Raw genomic sequence first — 21,250 nt, 5'->3', positions numbered from 1 at the left:
TATATGGATTTTAAATTATTTGGTTATTCTCTGCCTGACCGCCCTCCCCTTCCCTCTGAGATTCATCAGTCTGTGCTACGCTTAGCAGAGGTGCTTTGTTTTTTAAATGATGTGATTATAAAAGCTGCTACTGAAGGCCTGGCCAGTGTGGCTGAGTTGGTTGAGCATCATCCCGTACACCAAAAGGTTGAGGGTTAATTCCAGGTCAAGGAACATGCCCAGATTTCAGGTTTGGTCCTAATTAGGAGTGTGTAATGGATGCAATTGATCGATTTTTCCCCCCCTCTCTCTCCCTCCTCTTTTCTCTCTCTAAAATCAATTAAAATCTATTTTTCAAAAAGGTGCCCTTGAGGACTCCCATATAATAAGTGATCTAGTCAATTTAATTATTTTAGGTAACCAAGTAGCCACCTCAGTGATGGAGACCAGTGTCCGACACAATTTAGAGAATTGAGTGGGGCTGTTAGGTACTTGCAGAACAATATCATTTGGACTACCTCCTCTTATCCTGCTGAGTTCTAGGATCAGGAAGAAAAGGGTGTGCATGGTTCATGCACTGAAATAGAACCCTTTCCTTGCACCCAAAGAACCCTTCAAGCCCCAGAACCCCTGTGCTCATCCCATCCCCTGCAACTGATCATCTCTGGAACTTCTCTTGAACAGATGCCCCTCCTGAGCTGCCAGTTTCTCAAGAGTTACAGGGAACAGCGCCTGGCTCACCTGGTCCTGAGCTTAATTACCATGGGCTATGTCTGGCAGGAAGGAGAGGCACAGCCTGCAGAGGTAAGGGATACATTGATGCCTGACTGCTCATGGGCAGGACTGCTGTACCTAGGTCATGCTGTCTGCTTGGTGCCACAGTGTTTTTCTGGAAAATGGGTTCTTTCTTGCTCTTTTCTTTGGGTGTCAGTTGAAGAAAGAGCCAAGAGCCCATTCAAATGAAAAATGTCTTCCTCCTGACGGAGAGGTTAATTTTTTTTTTCCTTTTAGAACTGGTAGACCTTTTATTGCATTTTGAATCTATTTTTTTTTCTGTCACCCATTTTTAAGAATGTTTGAAAAGTTGCATTTGAAAGGAAGTTTGAAATCTCATGAAAAACTTACTGATAGCTCACATTTGACAGCATTTTGTACTGCTAATACATCAATTGTCTTGGTCAATTTTCACAGTTCCATAAGGTAGATAGATCTAAGCTGTGTCCACTTTACAGACAGCTAAAGACTATAAAGTCCAAGGTCAGATGGCTGGTTTCTGGAAAATCCAAGGCCAGACTCCACACTGTCTAATTTCATTAATGTCAACTCCTTCCTCAAGAGGCACACATTGACATTTACAACACAACTGCTTGTTCTCTAACAATTATTGGTTTGACTCTTAATAATTCATGTAAGTCTCTTATGAGTCTTTGCATAACATTTTACAGTTTAAGCCCAAAACTTGAGACATGAAATCTCCAAGCTTCATTAATTATAGTATGAAAGATGACTGCCTTTCATTTTATATAAATACATCTTTTCCAGAAATCAGGGAGCTGCTCATGTTCCAGCATTCCATGGTCAAGGGAATGGCCCACACCTGTTTTGTTTGCCTGGTTAATCTACCTCTTATCTTTCAAGTAGGTGCCTGAGACTCCCTATGAGAATAATAGTAATAATAATTTTTTTAAAAAAAGGAAAGTGACAAAGAAAATTATAGAGCTGCTTTAGCTTTTTTAAAACATATATTTTTATTGATTTCAGAGACAAAGGAAGAGAGAGATAGAAACATCAATGATGAGAGAAAAATCGATAGGCTGCCTCCTGCATGCCCCCTGCTGGGGATTGAGTATGCAACCCTGGCATTTGCCCTTGACCAGAATAAAACCTGGTACCCTTCAGTCCACAGGCCAATGCTTTATCCATTGGGCCAAACCAGTGAGGGTTGCTCCAGATTTTTAAAGTGTCAGTATAACTCTTCCCATAAGCAGTAGCCTGAGGTGACCTTTGAAAATGGTTTGCTGTTCACTTGGCCCAGAAAATTCCACAAAGTCCAATCAAGAGATTCAAATCTTCATGTTCACTTCAAGAACACTCGTGAAACTGCCCAGGCCATCAAGGGTATGCATATCCGAAAGCCACCAAGTAGCTATCACTTTCAGAAGCAATGTGTACCATTTCATCCTTACAATGGTGGAGCTGGCAGGTGTGTTCAGCCACACAGTGGGGCTAAAAGCAGGGTCTGTGGTTAATGGCTGAATTTAAGGGTGTAGATGTAAGTTCCCTATAGGAATCTCTTTCATGAAAAGACCCACGGGGAAAGAGTTCCAATTCAGGGTTCAGGTTCTGGAGAAGGGCCGCACACAAATGAAAAGACTCTTGAGACTTGAAGAAATTCAATTTGGTGATATGGGGGGCCAGGCGGTAGTCCACCTCTAGTGGGAGAACTATTCACTGCTCTGGCCCTGCCATCCCCTTTTATTAAGGCTTTGGGGAAAACATCTTAGACAATATAAACAGAAATTTACATGTAGCCCTTAGGCAGGAAATAACAGAAACTTACAGGGGACAAAAAGGTGGAGGCTGCTTCAGCTAATAATGTCTCAACTAAAGGGGGAGGGGTTAGAGCAATTAAGGTTGTTGACCAGCCTTCCTGGCTTCCTGCCAACATCCCTTTTTAGTGAAACTGATTTGTTTTCCAGCAGTTCTCTGATCATTGAGAAAATCTAGGGGAACAGAGCTCCCAAGATGCAGCGCAGAACCCACAGAGCCTCCATAGGAGCTCTCCCTGCCACATGGGAAGGATTCTTATTGAACAAGAGCAGATTTTTTCCTAAACCAGAAGAGGAGACTGCACAAGCAAAAGCACATCCCAGAAGAAATGGGAGACAAAACCTATGGCCCAGGAATAATTTAATATTAAAATAAATATTAATAAAAGTCAAATAAATGTCAGTACATATAATTTCTATGAAAATATATTGTTAGAAAGTTTGATATCTAGGACAAAAGAGCATCCCAATTAGGTTTTCCTCCCTCGCCTGTTCTCCAAACCATAATACTACATCAGGGAAGGGGTAGAGAAGGGTGACTGACAGGTGATGGTGTCTCTAGCTTCGAGGAGGGTCCATGTATTTCCAGGGCCCGTGAGCCCCCTACTCTCCAGCCTCAAATCCTATAGCTTACTTTTTTGGTATCTTCTCTGACTTTCAGCTAAGTAGACACCTCTCTTCTGCACTGTTCTCCTCATCTCCTGCCTCTTTTTTTTTTTTTTTTTAAATATATTTTATTGATTTTTTACAGAGAGGAAGGGAGAGAGATAGAGAGTCAGAAACATCGATGAGAGAGAAACATCGACCAGCTGCCTCTTGCACACCCCCTACTGGGGGTATGCCCGCAACCAATGTACATGCCCTTGACCGGAATCGAACCTGGGACCTTTCAGTCTGCAGACCGACGCTCTACCACTGAGCCAAACCGGTTTCGGCAACTCATCTCCTGCCTCTTGAGGGAAGCTGACCTGCGTTTGCATTTTATCACTATTTAAAGCTCTGTGTTGCTTCTACCTAAGAAACAATTCTATCCCAAGTTTATTTATAAATGTTATAGGGAAAAACAAAGGCAGAAGCAAGTTTTTCTTTCCCCTGCTTCACTCTTTGTAGGATGTGCTTATTGTCGGGATTTATATCTGATAGGTTCTGCCAAGAAACCTTGCCCTTCCCTTTGTGGAAGTCTCCAGGGACTTGGGGCTCCCACCTATCCTGGTCCACGCAGATTTGGTGTTGACAAATTGGACTACAAGGAATTCTGAAAGGTAAGAAAAGGGAAGAGCTTTGGACTTGAACAGATGGAAACAGAGTAATGGACAGTCTTGTGACCTGCTAGGAAGCTCCAGGTTTGTTCAGCTATTTTGTGATTAAAGGTGTTCATATTTATTGTCTGCCAAATGGTTGCAAAAAAGAAATGAACTTGAATACATGTTCAAAAACCACAGGTTCCCAGAAATTTCCTCTCAACCCTCATTGACTGCATTGGTGCAAGACCACTTTTATTTGTTTGCTTCCATATCAAATTTGCAGTTCTCAATCTAACCTTAAAGCTCCTGCATATTCAGGTTTCAATCATTCCCTAACATGTCCTCCATTCAGGTCAAGTTAGGACCAGGAATGCAGTAAATGCTCTTTATATAGAGATTACAAATGAATGATTATGTATGAATTGAGAGTAGGTACTCTAGGTATGTCAGATTGAAAATTTGATTGCCCAGACAGCGTGGCTCAGAGGTTGAGCATTGACTTATGGACCAAGAGGTCATGGTTCGATTCCTGGTCAGGGAATATGCCTGGGTTGAGGGCTCGATCACAGGAGGTAGTGGAACAGTGATCCTCTCTCATGTTCTAACTCTATATATCTCTCCCTTACTCTCTGAAATTAATAAAAACACATTTATTTGATTAATAATGCTATCCCTACTAACTAGCATCATTTTCTTTCAACAGTTTAGGTTGAGAATATTGGCATTTATCTAAAGAAAACTTGAAGAGGTTTTTAAAAACAAGAAATTTCAATAAATAGAATGGGGTGGAAGTGGTGAAACATTAAAAAAAATATTTATTGTTGAAAGTATTACTTATGCCCCCTTTTTTTCCCATTGACCCCTTCTAGTCTGCTCCCAACACCCACCCTAGGTCTTCACCACACTATTGTCTGTGTCATGGTTATTTAAATAAGTTTCCCTTTGAATTTATCTTTACAGCCAAATTTATTTCGGCCATAGATGCAAGAAACAGCATTTTTGTGACTTATGAAAATAGCTAAAGGGACATTTAAGTTAGATGTGAGGAAGACTTCCTTAGTATAAGGGTGTAGGTAAATATAGGATTGCCAGAGATTATGGGAATCTTTTTTAAAGAATTAATTGTGTATAGGCCCTTAATTAGCTCAGTTGATTAGAGCATCATTTTAATATTCCCAGGTTGCAGGCTTGATCTTTGAATCAATTAATGCATAAATAAGTGTAACAACAAATGAATATATCTACCTTTCTCTAAAAATCAATTCAAATATTTTTAAATGATTAAATAAAGAATAGATATATATGGCTAAGTGACCAACTGTCCATCCATCTGACAGACCGACTGACGGACCAGCCGGCATATATGACGTGCATTTGCAATTTAAAAATAAACATTGACTTGCACATGCACGATACATATAAAGCTCTTGCTGGTGCCAATTGCATGTATGTTTTAATTTTATAATGCTAAAATTAAATGCTAACCTCCTCCCCGACCCCCATGCAAAAATTATATATATTAGTTTGACATATAATGTTTTGCAGTAATGTAATCACCTCATGAATATTTCTCCTAATTAATTTTATTTCAGTGTGCATGAATCCATGCACTGGGACACTAGTAGCTTAATAAAAAACATAGCTCTTAAGACTAATTTATGTGTGCCATCTTATCTGTGTAAGGACTTCTGAGCCCTGGAATTTTTCTACAATTATTAATTATAATCTTTGACAAGTTCTGCTTTAATAACAAAAACTGGTGACCAATATTCCCATGGGAAGGTATTGAATCTGCCTCAGAATTTGGACAGAAAGAAAAAAATAAATGGATGTGAGGAAATTATTCTGTTCAAGACATTAAATATTTAATAATAAATGGAATCTCTGATTCAAAGATAAAGAGAGGAGTGGGGAAAGTTAAAGAGGAAAAGGTGACTTGACCGGGATGTTAAAGTCAAGAAAACAACAACAAAAAGCTAATTTCTCAGTGGATGAGAATGCAAGGCTAGTTTAATTCCAGAGAGGCAGAAACAATCCCAGATTTAGTCTTTGTTTTTCTTGGAAATTATTTTTTGGTGTCTCTCTTAATGCCTCACACAACACAAAGTACAATGAAGAAATTAAAGCAAAGTACAGCTATTTAAGTGGTTAAATAACGAAACAAAACAGTATATGACAAATGTCAGAGTGACACAAGCAGTAAACCTTTCAGAATTTCAAAGAAATTACATTATTGCAGACTTTAAAATCAGGAAAAAGCTTGGTGAGAGGTTGGAACTTGGTCTAAAGTAGATATTAAAAGGTGAGTTGGAATAGCATATTTACAACAAAAATTAGGTTTGTGATAATTGCAAAAATATAAAAGGAGCAAGATGATTTATCACACTACTACAAGTTAAATGTTCTGGGGCTGATACAAGAGTTGAGATTTGGCTCGCTTTTTGTTGTCTAGTCATAGCCTATGTGGTGTGAGTGCATGCCTGTATACATGTGTCCCTAGAAGGATGTCTGTTTACAAACTGATTTATTCTTTTATTTTCTTTTGTTGTTTGTGATTTTCAATAACTGAAATTTTACGAGGCCCCTGGACATCAGGTAAGTTCTCAGAAATCTTTCAATCACTTGAGAATTCATGCTAACTTTAAAAGATTACAGCAAATGGGGGAGTAAGGACACATATGTAACACCGTAATCAATAAAGAAATTAAAATTAAAAAAATAAAAGATTACAGCAAAACAAGAAAGAAGCATATCAAATTGTATGTATAGTATACAAGCTATATACAAATGCATGCAAAAATAAGGCTAAAAGGAAAGGGGCCAGAATTTATCAATTTCTACATCTTATATGTAGAAATTTTAGGATTAATTTTTTTAGCTGAATTTTTCCAATCTGTACATAACAAAGTGCATAACATAAGTGCAATGCAAGGAAAAAACTTTACCAATCCTATATAATAAAGAGGTAATATCCAAATTAACCCTCACAAGATGGCTGCCTACAACCAGGCTGGCAGGGGGGTTAGTGAGAGACGACCTAATGACTAAACAAGCAGGCTGAATGGGGCAACCAGGTCAGTGGGGGGAGGAGGGGGATTAGGGATGACCAGGCTGGCAGAAGGGAGCAGTTGGGTGTGACCAGGCCAGCAAAAGGTGGGGAGGGGGAGTAAGAGTTGACCAGGCCTGCAGGGGTCAGTTAGGGGCAACCAGGCCAGTGGGGTGGGCAGTTAGGGACTACCAGGCCAGTAGAGGGAGCAGTCAGGGGCAATAAGGCCAGCAACTGAGGGCAGTTAGGGGTGACCAGGCAGTCAGGGAGGGGTGGTTGGGGGTGACTAAGCCGACAAGGGGTTAAGTTGGGGCAATTAGTCTGACGGGGAGGAGGGGAAGTGAGGGACAACTAGGCCAGTAGCAAGGGCAGTTGGGGGCAATTAGGCCATCAGTGGGGGGCAGTTAGGGTTGACCAGAATGGCAGGGGGGGCAGTTAGGGGTAACCAGGCAGGCAGGCAGGTGAGCCATTAGGAGCCAGCTAGTGGTCCAGGATTGTGCAAGGGATATCTGACTGCTGGTTTAGGCCCAGGGATCGGGCCTAAACCAGCAGTTGGACATCCCCCAACGGGTCCTAGATTGGAGAGGGTGCAGACTGAGCTGAGGGCCCCCCCATCTTCCCCTCGTGCACAAATTTTGTGCACCAGCCCTCTAGGTCTTTAATGATTTGGAAAAGATCTCTCATTTCACCATAACTTTTATGAAGGGCAAATTTCAGGCAGTAGTTGCCACAGCTACAGAAGAATTCCTTTGTAATGTTATGTCACCTGGATTGCAACTCTTGAGGCAGGTCTGGCCCAGACATCCTTAGGCTATTCTTTCTCTGGAGAGCAGAATTGGCTTCTAACTTGATTGACATTGCCTCTCCCATCACCAAACCTTAGTTCAATAAAGGGGTCTGGTATAAAAGCTGTAGCTCAGGAAACTGAGGGATGGAGGGGTGAAGACACCCTTTCTTACAGCAATGTAACTGCTGGAACAATGTTATTCCTGACTGTTTTATTTTGTGTTTGTTTTTCTTTCTTCTCATGCTTAAACTATTAGAAGCAAGAGTGATTTATGGAGTAAAGTTTTTAAGTTTTGTAGATTGGCTCTGTATCTGGGATATTTGAATCCATATGGTCATAGGTCATTTTAAAGTGATTCTTCAGTACAGTCTTCTAGATCTCACCCTAATCTACAAAGCAGCACGAACATTATTGATTAGAAAGATCACTAGCGTGAGTTATGAAACTATTCTTCACCTGGTCCTGTGACTAACCAGCAATGTGACCTTGAGCAAGGTGTTTGCTTCTTTGGGCCATATCTACAAAAACAACAACAACAACCAAAACAAGGAGCAAAGGATTGGCTGTTGCCTGTGGTCACTGTAGCTCCAAGACTCCGTGCTCCTGACAGGAATGGTGTGATGGGCCATAGATTGGTCCTGAGAAGAATCAGAATGACCTGCCCACTCAGGCTTCAGCTGTTCCATTTGGGGGGATGAGCTGGGACCATCAGGGCCATGCTGGAGACTGAGAGTCCTCAGAGCAAGTGAACTTGGACTTGAGTAGAAAATCTGTTCACTTCCCTTCCTGAATGTTGCTGAAGGGAGATGCTCATCCTTGGGGCTTTCCTGTAGAGAGAAGTGTTCACCAATTCTGCCCTGTGCTTACAGTTGTCTAACTCTGAGGGGACCTGGGGCTGTGCACACTCATAGTGTCCATGTCTCTCTAACCATATGGTCATCTCCTTCCCAAGGAACTTGGACACCATTTTCTCATTGCCTGGGGGAGAAAGCCTGCGTGGTTTTATACTGGTGACTGTTTTGGTAGAGAAAGCAGCCGTACCTGGGATTAAGGTATCCTTCACCCACAGCACTTTCTTTTTGTTTTGTTTTGTTTTCCTCGATGAGAAATCAGTCTGAGCTTTACTTCCATGAATTAATCAATATAGATGAGCATAGGCCTTGATCTGCTGTTTTATATCTGAGGGAAGAGGTCATGCTCTAGCCCATATTGATACTTGCGTCTCCCAAATCTTATAAAACATGGCATTGATCATTTGTCCATTCAACAACAAGCATTGTTCTAGACAATGAAATATATGGGGGAACAAGACTGACATTGTTCTGGCCCCCAGAGAAGCTCCTGATATGGTGGGGAAAGATGGGTTGATGTATAGGGTAATAATAATAATAATAAAAAATGCAGTGTTTTATAAAAAGAAATCTAACACTTAATTCAGACCTGAAGGGTCAGGCAAAACTTCCCAGGCGAAATGATAACTAAAGTTAAAACCTGAGCTATATACAAAGTTAAGCAGAGAGAGAGAGAGAGAGAGAGAGAGAGAGAGAGACAGACAGACAAAGGCAAACAGACACACAGACATATTTGTGGTAGCGAGGACAGCTATGTAAAGGCTCAGAGGAAAAGAACCATCACTGAGATGACCTAGCCTTCCGAGTCCAGGCAGCTTACAGAAAGGTCAAGTTCAGTAAGACAAATGGCAGTGGAGCCCAGGTGGTGTGACTCAGTGGTTGAGCATAGACCCATGAATCAGGAAGCCATTGGTGTGATTCATGTTAGGGCCACATGCCTTGATTGTGGGCGGGATCCCCATTAAGGAGCCTATAAAAAGCAGCCAATTAATGTTTCTATTCTTCTCCCTTCCTCTGTCTCTAAAATCAATAAAGATAATAATAAATAATATAAAAAAAGACAGTCCAGCTGGTGTGGCTCAGTGGTTGAGCACTGACCTATGAACCAGTAGGTCACAGTTCGATTCCTGGTCAGGCCACATGCCAGGGTTGCAGGCTGGATCCCCGGTGAGGGGCATGCAGGAGGCAGCCAATCAATGATTCTCTCTCATCATCGATGTTTCTATCTCTCTCTCCCTCTCTTTCCTCTCTAAAATATACCGTATTTTTCGGACCATAAGATGCACTTTTTTCCCCCCAGAAGTGGGGGGAAAAAGTCCCTGCGTCTTATGGTCCAAATATAGCCTACACATATACTTTATAAAAAAAGTTTTTTTACTTGCCCGGCTCTGTGTGGTCTCTGTGTGCTTCCCCCGCTCTAAAATGGTTCTAAATGCTGCTGTTTACTTTACAGGGTTGATTACATGTGTTTATGACTGTGATGTTGGGTTTTAATGCACATAAAATATTTTAGGACACTATTTGTTTCAGAATCTTTTTTTCTTCATTTCCCTTCTCTAAAAACTGGTGCGTCTTATGGTCCGGAGCGTCTTATGGTCCGAAAAATACGGTAAATATAAAGACAGTGGAGCAGCAGGTGATCAGCTAGAGAATCCATGCCTTGCCTGAAGATTATTAGTTAGGTTTATGTCCACCTTACCACCTTCCCTGGTGAGCATATTTTAAATCTTTACTGCATCACCAATCCCAGTGTAAGTATTATAACATTCTCAAAAGTTAAACTATACAATTACTTTACTTCTCATCAATGTGTTTAGTCCATTGAAAGGTACAAAATGAAATATCGGTCTTTAAAATATAGCTCAGATAAGAGACTGCTAGAAAAACTTCAGGACGGAGAGGCCTCTGGAGCCTGGGGCTCTGTGGGCTCTGTAGAGTCTGCCTGGTTTTATCAAAACAGAGCTCGGGGGTGATGGTCTCTTAATTCAAGATACAGACAGACATTGTGATAAATACACAAGAAGGAAGGAGAAAAAGGATAGCATTATAGCAAGTAGCAATCAATGGAAAGATCTAGAAAAATATGTCCAAGGATCTATATGGGAGATGCCCGGAAAAGTTATCCTCTCCAGCAGACTTCACAGCAAATTGAGTTTAAAGGGGCACTGGAAAACAGTCCAGCAGTCAGAAGGGCGCCCTTCCTGATTTCCATAGCTCTGATTCTCAGCTAACTCCACCTCAGCGGGCCTTACGTGAATGCTAATAGACTGAGTGAATGAACCTTCTCCCCAGGCACTTGTTGAAGCAATGAATGCCATGCTGCAGCCCAGCCAGGACTCCCTGCTGCAAGCCCTGCAGCGGCTGAGACTCTCCATTCAGGACATCACCAGAACCTTAGGACAAATGCACGGTATGGGGCTGCTGTAGGCCGAGGGTTCTGCTCGGGGCAGGGCTGGGCAACATCCACTAGATGGAGCTAGTGTATTAGCTTTGTTTTATGGTAACTCCTTGCTTTTTTAACTTTTGGAGAATGATCTCTCAATTTGCATAGATGTTCTGTGGTTTTGTCTTTTTTTAGTATTCTATTGTGGTTAGGGTAGTTTGCTCTCTTCGGTAGCCATATATTTCTTTGCATGTTGAGATCTTGCATGAAGTTTGGGAGGAAGGGGTGAGGCAAAAAACAACAGCAAAGGTGGTGTACATTCCGTCCAGCAATGTCAGGATATTGCAATGTGTCCTTATGCTCACTTATGCCCCTTTTGGCCTTTTTTTCTCAAGTGGATCCTGGAGAGATTGATTGCTCTAATCTCCTTAGTGCAGAGATGAGGTTTCATAGGTGTAGCTAATTCAGTGGCTCACCAGTCCTGTGGTTAGTTACATTTTATTCAGGTGACTACATTCACTTTCAAGACAGCTCTTCAACTTCCTCTATCAGAAGATCCTTGAAAGAGTATTGTGTGTGTGTGTGTGCATGTGTGTGTGTGTGTGTGTGTGTGTGTTTTGTTCTTTAAGTAAAATTGGTACATAACATCACATGTTTCAGATGTGTATAACATCACAATTTCACATCTGTATATACTACAAAGTGGTCTGCACCAAAAGTCTGGTTAATATACAATCACCATGCAACCAATTCCCTTCACCCACTTCTCCCAAGCCTCAACCTCTGTTAACCACCAGTCTGTTCTCTGTATCTATGGGTTTGTTTGGTTTTGTTTGTACATTTGTTTTGTTTTGTTTGGATTCTAATATGTATGAAATCATATGGTACTTGTCTTTCCTCATCTGACTTATTCAGTTAGCATAATACCCTCTAATACCCTCGTGTTGTTGCAAATAGCAAGATTTCATTCATTTTTATGTTGAGTAATATATATATATATATATATATATATATATATATATATATATATATGTGTGTGTGTGTATATATACACACACATACATATATATGTATATATACACACATACATATATATGTGTGTATATATATATATATATATATATATATATATATATATATATGAAAGAGGCCTGAAGCATGAAAATTCATGCACTGGAGGGGGCCTGGACTGCCCTCTCACAGTCCAGGAGCCCTCAGGGATGGGAGGTGACCCAGAGATCAGCGGGCGGGGGTAATGCTTTATCACACCTCTGCTGTTGCCACTGTTGGCAGTGCAAGCCTCAGTGGGCCCTGATTACTTGAGCCTTGGGCGGTCCTGGGCGGCTGGGGGTGCAGAGGGGATTGGGGGACTCTGGAGGCAGGCATGCGGCAAGACCGGGCCTGCCTGTGTGCCTGTGTGCTGCCCCAGTGGGGCTGAGGGAACAGGGCACCACTATCTTATGGCTGTGGGCACTGCCATCTTTGAGGGCGTGGCAATTAATTAGTATATTCCCTCTTTATTAGATAGGATGCTGCCATGAACATAGTAGTGCATATATCTTTTCAAATCAGTGATTTTATTTTTTATATGAATACCCAGAAATGGAATAGCTGGATCACATGGCAGTTCTATTCTTAAATGTTTGAGTAATCTCCACACTGTTTCCACAGTGGCTGTACCAATTTACATTCCTTCCAATAGTGTATCAGATTTCCTTTTTCTACACATCCTTTCTAACATCTTGTTTCTTATATTTTTGACAATGAAATGTGCCAACAGGTGTAAGGTGATATATCTCATCATGTTTTAATTCATATTTCTTTAATAAGTAGTGGTATTAAACATCTTTTCCTGTGCCGTTGACCATATGTATATCTTCTCTGTAAAATATTTATTTAGCCGGCACCGGTTTGGCTCAGTGGATAGAGCGTCAGCCTGTGGACTGAAAGGTCCCGGGTTTGATTCCAGTCAAGGGCATGTACCTTGGTTGAGGGCACATCCCCGGTAGGGGGTGTGCAGGAGGCAGCTGGTCGATAATTCTCTGTCATCGACGTTTCTAACTCTCTATTCCTCTCTCTTCCTCTCTGTAAAAAATCAAAAAAATATATTTAATATATATATATATATATATTTATTTAGATCCTCTGACCTTTTTAAAATGGGATATTTGCTTTTTGTTGTTGAGTTGTAAGAGTTCTTCATATATTTTGAATAGTAACTCTTTAAGAGACACATGATTTGCAAATATCTTTTCCCATTCAGTAGGTTGCCTTTTTGTGCAGAAACTTTTTAGTTTGATGCAGTCCCATTTTTTTTTAAATTGTTGCTTTTGTTTCCCTTGCCTCTGAATTCAGACTAAAATATTGCTAAGGCCTATGTCAGAGACCTCCTGCCTTTGTTTTCTTCTATGAACTTTATGGTTTCAGGTATTGCATTCAAGTCTTTAATCCATTTTGAGTTAATTTTTGAGTATGGTTTAAGATAGTGGTCTAATTTCATTCTTTTCTGTGTAACTATCCAGTTTTCCAACACCATTTATTGAAGAGATTGTCTTTTCTCTATGGTACGTTCTTGATTTCTTTGCCCTATATAAATTGTCCATATATGTGTGACTGTTAGAGTTATTTCTGGGCTCTCAATCCTGCTCTATTGATCTGTGTATCTTTTTATGCCAACTCCATATTTTGTATTTGTTTTTAAATATTTTTATTGATTTAAGAGAGGAAGGGAGAAGGAGAGGGAGAGAGAGATAGAAACATAGATGATGAGAGAGAATCACTGATCTGGTGCCTCCTGCATGCCCCACACTGGGTTTCAAGCCCTCAACCAGACATATACCCTGACCAGGAATCAAACCATAACCTCCTATTCATAGGCAGATGCTCAACCACTGAGCCAGGACAGCTGGGCCTTGTTGTTTTGATTACTATAGATTTGTATTATAGTTTGAAATCAGGGAGCACGATGCTTCCTACTTTGTTCTTTCTTCACAAAGGCTCACTCTTTCCTTCCTCAGCTATGCACACAAGGAAGTGGCCACATGAGGGTGTGTGGCATGTGTGTAAGGCACCTTGAACACTAAGGGAGCTCAGAGGTCAGTTGGGGGATCTTCAAGCTCAGCATTCCTATCAGCTCCTGGGAGGGTGTCTTCTGGGAGTCTGTGAGATGGTCAGTAAGATCTGCATCCCTGTACTGCCCTCCAAGAGCCCTCTCTGGCACTCTCACAGCTACACCTTATCTCCCCACCCCCCCTTAGTATTCTGGATATGGTGAGAAAGAAGTGGGTCTCTGGATGCATTCCGTGTACCTGGGGAAGCTGGGCACTCAAATGCTCTCACTTTTTCTTGCGGGACAACAAGCTCTCTGTTGGTTCTGAGCTATGTCTCCTTGTGGGGAGCATGATATAGGTAAAGTGAAATGTTCTTCTTACTCCCTTTAGTGCATTCAATATCCTCAAATTATTATTATTATTATTATTATTATTATTATTATTATTTTTACTGTAGTGGTGTGCTGGGGCTTTGCTGAACTGGACTTCCACAAATGCTCTTTTGTCTATGGGTGACTGTCTAAATCAGCATTCATTGGCAAAAGACAGTCCCACTATGATAATGGTATCACTCCTTTGAACATTAACCTTAAATCTAGCACCTTGGTAAACACTCTTATTCGTTGTGATAATTATGTAGAGATTATTTGGGTTTTCTATAGAAAAAACCCATTTGAGAATAATGTTCTCTTTTTTCTTCATTTACAATACTTATAACTTTTATTTCTGTTTAATTTTGTTTCTCATTCTTCTTGCTAAGACTCCCAATATAGTATTGAATGGAAATGCTGATCCTTGTTTTGTTTCACATTTTAAAATACTTACATTTTTATATTTTAACATTAAGTATAATGTATACTGAAGACTTCTTATGGATTCCTTTTATCAATTCAAGGATGAGTAGTACTATTCCTAATTAGCTAACTCAATTTTTTTTTTTTTACCATGAATGGATTTTTTTCATGCACATTGAAATGTTTTACATCAAAAACATTTCACATCTATTGAAATGATCATTTGATTTTTTTCTCATTAAATATAATAAGTTGGGTGAAAATTAAGTAGTCATTATTGATTTTGAAAAATGTGTACTTAATATTTTTTTGGGGGGTGGGGGGGCAAAGAGCACCAAATGAGTAAAACCCAGAAATATCACCCAGAAAAAAAGTCCAGGAGAGTATTGTCACAGAAGAATGAGAGACTATAACACCATTTAGGAGCACTGGGAAACCCTAAGGCTGAAGAAAGACATTAGTTACCCAAGTCATGGGACTTTAGAAAAAAAACAAGAGTTTGGAGGACCAGAGAGTAGGTGTGATGGTAGCAAAAGAAAAACTGATGGTATAGAGATGTCACTATTTAGGTATCATAAAAAAGAGATGTGTGTTTTTCCCCTCTTAGAAACCAAGAGAGATAGACAGGAGCATGCTTAGTCACAGAGGGACCCCATTAGATGAAGAAAGAGAACAATCCTCAAAAGTTGATTAAAAGAAATGTTACAAATATGAAAACTTGCTTCCTTATATATAATTTTTATTATTTAATGAAAGCAATTACCCATAAGCATTGGCTTAGATTCAAAATAGCTGCACAGCTTAATGAATGAAGCTAAATGTGGAGCTAAATGAATCTGTATTTGACCTGGTGTGGCAATCCCCAGCCAGACAAGGGACTCTCCACTTCTCTGTCCTTTGTTGGCTATATAGAACTCCACTTGAGCAGAGATGGCTTTAGTTTTCCTTTCTTGTGAAAGCCTTGAGAGTGGTAATTCTTTCTCCTTTCCACTTCCCATATTCTCTCAAACATCATGTCTGTTTAAATTATTAATTTTTAAATAGATGGCCTTGACCTCTCCTTTTGTTGTGGTTAAGTAGATAAAGGGGAAGTACCACAAATGGAAAAGGGCAGCATTTGGAATAGTTTAAAAGTTCTGCAAGAGCCAATGAGGACAATTACAGAAGAGAACATTCCATCCACCTCTTGCTTGTAGCTTTCATTCCAGGTTTCCATGCAGATCAGATAGAGAAGCAGCCCCAGGAACTCAGCAGGGCCCAGGCACATGTAACCAATTGCTTTTTTCGCCTGTAGTAAAGTTCACATTTTGATTGCTCCTTCAGATTATGTAGATCCAGACATATTTTATGCAGTCATCCGGATCTTTCTCTCTGGGTAAGTACAGTTCAACTGTTTTCCTGCAGGAGGTCTCTGTAGCATTTTCCAAATTTATGGGGGGTGGAAACTGACATAAGCTTCCTAGAGTAAGAAACACACCACATATCCATTGTTAGCAAAGTAGTCACCTAGATCCACTCTTGGATAAAAGAAGAGGAGTAACATCTGCATGGCAAATGGCACTAAAGGTTGAATATTTAAGTTTAGAGTAATTGCCCTTAGGCTCTCATATTAGATTCATGTGTATTTACTTTCTTAGAACCCGATCTTGATGACAGAAAGGGGGGGAAAAAGCCCAATATGCCACACACAAAGCTCAATCATTTATATTTATTCCCTCCCCTTGTTATTAAAACAGATGGAGGTATAGACAGTAACTGGAAAGCTTTCTTATTACATTCCTAGGATGGCTACACTAAGCCATTTCCTCATATTCCTGTATACTTTTTTTTGGTCACATGACCTATAATCTCTCCAAAAATAGATCTCTACTCTTTGCAGTTCTTTTTTAAATACATTAGTCATACAATGACATATTTTAATTATATTATTTTCCTATTCATTTTAGGAAGTTGAATTTGTTTGTGTGTGTGTGTGTGTGTGATTTTAATGCTGAAAAGTGAAAGATGGCAGTAGTGGAAGGAGGTGGTAAAAAATGTGAAGTCAATATCATCTAGTGTGCCATGTGTATAGAGCTAGGAGATGCCTGAAGTGCTATTGATAGAATCTGAAGCTTACTTGGATAAAACAAGAAACATGCCAAATACCAAAATCAATAAATGTATTGATTTAGTGACATAATGCATTGGTGCAAAAGCAGAGTGACAACATGTACTAAGTATTTTCTATAGATTGGTTAGGTCTGGAATGTGAGAAAGTGACCTCCCTTTCTAAGGGAGGGCGGCTTGGGTGGGGATTTCTCACTTATTCTCACTGTAGAGAATAAAAGCAGGAAGGTTTCTATAGAATAAGTTGAGAGTAATAAATAGTTTATGAAGAAAAAGGGAGAAAAAAAGGAGTGACAGATATGGATTTGGGACTGTTTCTCAAAATGCTCTCCAATATAGAATTCTTCTCATTCTCTGTATGTTTTTCATGTAGTCAGGGTCAAGAAAAGATCTGACAGTAGAGAAAAGATTCTAGCAACAAATATTAAGCAAATATATGCTTTGGTAGGATTAGACAAAAAAAAAGTTCATTTAAAAATGTTTTAAAATAGACTGGGATTTAGGAAGCACCTATTTCTGAAAAATCTATTTATGCTTCACTTGGTTCTCTAAGTTTTATCAATTTTCCTTTTAAATAACAAATTACCACACTTTTAAATTAGCAACTTAAAAGTATACACTTTATCATACATTTTTATAGGCCAGAAATCAGGGTGAGCTCCACTTGGTTTTCTGCTTAGGGTCTCAAAAGGCCAAGTTAGGGTATCTGCTGGACTGAGTTCTTATCTTGAGAATCTGGGGAAGAATTAATTCACTCACATTTTAGGTTGAATCTAATTCTTTGTGGTTTTGAAACTTAGGTCTTTGTTCCCTTATTGACTATCAGGGAGAATACTGTTCTCAGCTTCCAGAGGCCTCCTGCATTTTTTGTCACATGGTCTCCTCTGTCTCAGCAATGACACTTCCTATCCTCCTAGTACTTCAAATCTCTCTGACTTCTCCTTTTTGTCACTAACCAGAGAAAACTCGGCTTTTAAGGACATATTGATTGGATTCAGCTCATCTAGATAATCTAGAATGACTTCCTATATTAAGATCAACTGATTAGTAACCTTAATCACATCTGCAAAGTCCTTTTGTAATATGATATATCATATATATAGGCTTGAAATCTCATAATATTAACATTTCTGGGAATTAGAATGGGAATCTTGTGACAATATTTTTTTTTTATTGAATTCTATCTATCATAATTAAAAAGGCACCAGAAGGTGACTTTGTTTTCATTAAAATAATTTCTGGGTCAATGGTGCATTTTATCAGTGTCTCACCTCTGATTCTCATCCTCAAAAATATTTCCCATATAGCTAAACTCAGTGGCCAGTCCCAAGTCCCAAGTACACTGGTAAGTGCAGATGTCCAAGAACATCTGGATTGTTGATAATTCCCAATGGGCTTGTCCTGAAAAATCTAATTCTGCTCCTGTGTTCTTGATCTGTTCTATACTTGATTTACTATTTTTGTTGACTTTTTAAAGCTTTTTTATTTAGGAGAGTTGAGAGATTTCATCTGCAGATGAAACATTTTATCTTTATTTCCCACTCATATTAAATTTCTCAGGAGGCTAATGGTCCCTGTGGAAAAATAATGTCATCTCATTTTCTTTTCCTTTTAAATGTCTGCTTCTATTGAGTTTCCTAGAAATATGCTACAAGAAGTCTAAAAATAATTTTGCCTACAGAGATTTGAAAGAAAAATAATTCTTTCCTTCACAAACAGCAATTTGGGCCTGAGAATGCATGGGAGCAATCCGTGGGTTCTTCACAAGAACTCAATTTCCCTTCCTCAAACTACTGTCATTATAGACAGAGAATATGTGGGTTTTACTAGTAAAAGTAGATGCTTTTCTCTTACTTTTTTGATTTTTACACTGGTATTTTCTCTTCTGGTATTCTATGGGGCTCCAACATATCTTCTTCAGGTTAGGGCACTAAAAAGAGATTGATGTCTTCACCATTTGAGCATTTGATAACTCTTTTAGGCTGGCCAGGTCTTTTTAAGAAATATATGTGGGTCTACATGTTCTAGATATAATACCTAATTATAGAATGCTATATGTTTTATTCACTGATTCATTTTCCAGACACAGTTCTAGGTCTTAGCAATGAAGCAATAAAACAAAATAGCAACTTAATTTTTGGGGGGAACTTACATACATTTTAATGATTGGAGGTAGATGGAAAAATAAATATAATAACATCAAGTATCATGCAAGATACATTAAAACAATAAACAATATGAGAAAATGTGAAGTAAGATATAAGGCATCATGGATTGTGGTGGCCAAAGTTTGTCTGTTTATTTGTTGCTAAATAAATACACTTCTAAGTGATATTTAAGCAGATACCCGAAAGAAGTAAGGAATAAGCCACCTAGATACTTGTTGCAAGCAAAAGGAAAAGAAATGACAATGACCCTGAAGCAAGAGCATGTTTGTCATGGAGGAGTAGCTGCAAGGAAGCCAGTAGTGCTTGGAGTAAATATTGGGGAGAATGAGAAAGATACATGTGCTGGTGGAAGACCAGGTCTTGCAGGGACCTGTTAGCTTCTTTTCTGAGTGAGATGGGCAACACTGGCAAGTTTGGGAGGACTTACATGATCTGTCTTAAGTTTCAATTCATCACTCTATCTTCTAAGTGGAAAATAGATGATTTCAACTGAAGAATGGAAAGTATTTAAGGAGCTTTTACTACAATTCAGGGTGGTAGCTTTAACTAGGATGGTAACAGTAGAAGCATTGAGGATGGCCAGGTCTGGATACAGATTGAAGATAAAGTCTGACAAGATTTGCTATTGGAGTGCACATGGAATGGAAAAGAAAGCGTTCAATCAAAGAAGATTCTATGCTTTTGTCCAACTCTGCTGAAAAGATGTAACTGCCAGTTTTTCTGTTAGGGAAAACTATAGGCAGGTCAAGTTTGGCAAAAGGGTGAAGAATCAGGAGGTCAGTTTAGAACATGTTCATTCCTGTGCAGATATTTAGCAGGCTGGTTATTGTATTTGGTCCACTTACTACAGAGTATCAGTCATCTTCCATATTTCTTCCACAGAAAATGTTTAGAAATTTTATCCCACCACTGTTCTGAATTTTGACAAGTCGTGAGACCTCTCTGAAACCCATTCCTTTCTCCCAGCAGCTTTAGGAGGTAGATGCAAATTAGGAGCAGGAACACTCAGAGGATTGGTACAAAGTAACAGAATAATGAAAGGGAGAACAGGGATCCACTTATTCTGAATAACATTCTAAAATGGCTGATATTTATTGAATGCTTAATAATGTATTCCAGGCATTGAGCAAGTATTGTTTTAATTAGTTCTCTCAAAAACCCAATAAGGTGGATACTTGTGGTATGTGGAGGAGGAAGTGGAGGCTCAGAGAAGATTGAACTAAGCCAAGGCTCACAGTTAATGCACATAACAGCTGAGATTAAATTCTCTATCTGCCTAAAACAGAGCCCTCTTTCCTAACACGCACAGCATGTTACACTTTTACATTCAGAAGCCTTCCTTTGTTTTTCCTGCTTGGTTTCCAAACTGCTTTCTGTGCTCCATTCCTTTCAAGAGTGACAGCCACCACCCCCCCCCTCCCCCGCAAAGCCACTCTGATATTCCTCCAGTGAAAACCAGAGTACAGCCAACCAAAAACAACCCCAAAAGAAAACAATCCAGCTTCTTGTAGCATTTCCTGCCTCAGAGAAATATGTAAAAAAGGTCATGAATAGCAAGCTGAGTGGCCAGTCTACAGCTTTCTTGTGTATGAGATGTGTTTTCTTTCTCTGAAGCACAATGACTTTTAGAACTACGGGAAGAAGGCGAGACATCACGTAAGCCTGTTATTTAAACTGTTAACAACTGGGAGTAGTTTGTTCCCGGTAATAAGAGAAAAAGATTCTATTTCTTGGGAAAAGTAGAAATCCACATGTGCAGGTTCTGAGAACATGAAACTAGAAAATTTCAAGTTTGGGATTTAAGTTCTGGTTCTTCTGTTCCCTAGCAATGTGGCCCTGAGAATGAACTGCTTAGTCTTTATTTCTTTATCTGCAAAATGGGCTTAAAAATACCTGTCTTGATCTACTCAAAAAAGGTCAAACAAAAAAAATGAATGTGAAGGTGCTTTATAAACTGTAAAGTGTTGTAAGTACAAATACATGTGTTCTTGGTGCTCTTGTTTTTGTCTCATTATGGAGCCACCCACTTACACTCTGTGACTATTTAAGACTTGGTAAAAAAAAAAAAAAAAAAAAAAAAAAAAAAAAAAAAAAAAAAAAAAAAAAAAAAAAAAAGCAGACAGAAATGAGTATAATAGTAGAGGTAGAAAGAGAGATATCCAGAGACAAAAAGATAAATGGAATTAGGGAGACTGAAGGGAAGAAAGGAGAAAAGAAAAAAGAGGAGAGGGGAGAAAAACCCACTTAACCTGAGAATGACCAAGTCTCTCTTCCAGTCCTTCCACATGTCCTT

The 21,250-nt window shown here is 39.4% G+C and overlaps 1 protein-coding gene across 2 annotated transcripts in view; it reads left to right on the top strand.

The window, feature by feature from the left end:
• Nucleotides 1-21,250, top strand: part of IDO2 (indoleamine 2,3-dioxygenase 2) — a 46,028-nt gene that overhangs the window by 21,856 nt on the left and 2,922 nt on the right. The window contains exons 3-8 of one of the 2 annotated variants that reach the window (XM_036458035.2): nucleotides 664-783; nucleotides 3,672-3,790; nucleotides 6,353-6,367; nucleotides 8,558-8,657; nucleotides 10,749-10,866; nucleotides 16,007-16,058. In XM_036458035.2, the coding sequence (XP_036313928.1) occupies nucleotides 664-783; nucleotides 3,672-3,790; nucleotides 6,353-6,367; nucleotides 8,558-8,657; nucleotides 10,749-10,866; nucleotides 16,007-16,058 (524 nt within the window). The remainder of the gene's footprint in view (nucleotides 1-663; nucleotides 784-3,671; nucleotides 3,791-6,352; nucleotides 6,368-8,557; nucleotides 8,658-10,748; nucleotides 10,867-16,006; nucleotides 16,059-21,250) is intronic. The other variant, XM_045588860.1, reaches the window with a different exon arrangement.

The sequence above is a fragment of the Pipistrellus kuhlii genome, unplaced genomic scaffold (genome assembly GCF_014108245.1).
Source record: "Pipistrellus kuhlii isolate mPipKuh1 unplaced genomic scaffold, mPipKuh1.p scaffold_m20_p_3, whole genome shotgun sequence".
In the NCBI taxonomy this organism is placed as follows: domain Eukaryota; kingdom Metazoa; phylum Chordata; class Mammalia; order Chiroptera; family Vespertilionidae; genus Pipistrellus; species Pipistrellus kuhlii.
This window is presented reverse-complemented; position numbering and strand designations above follow the sequence as displayed.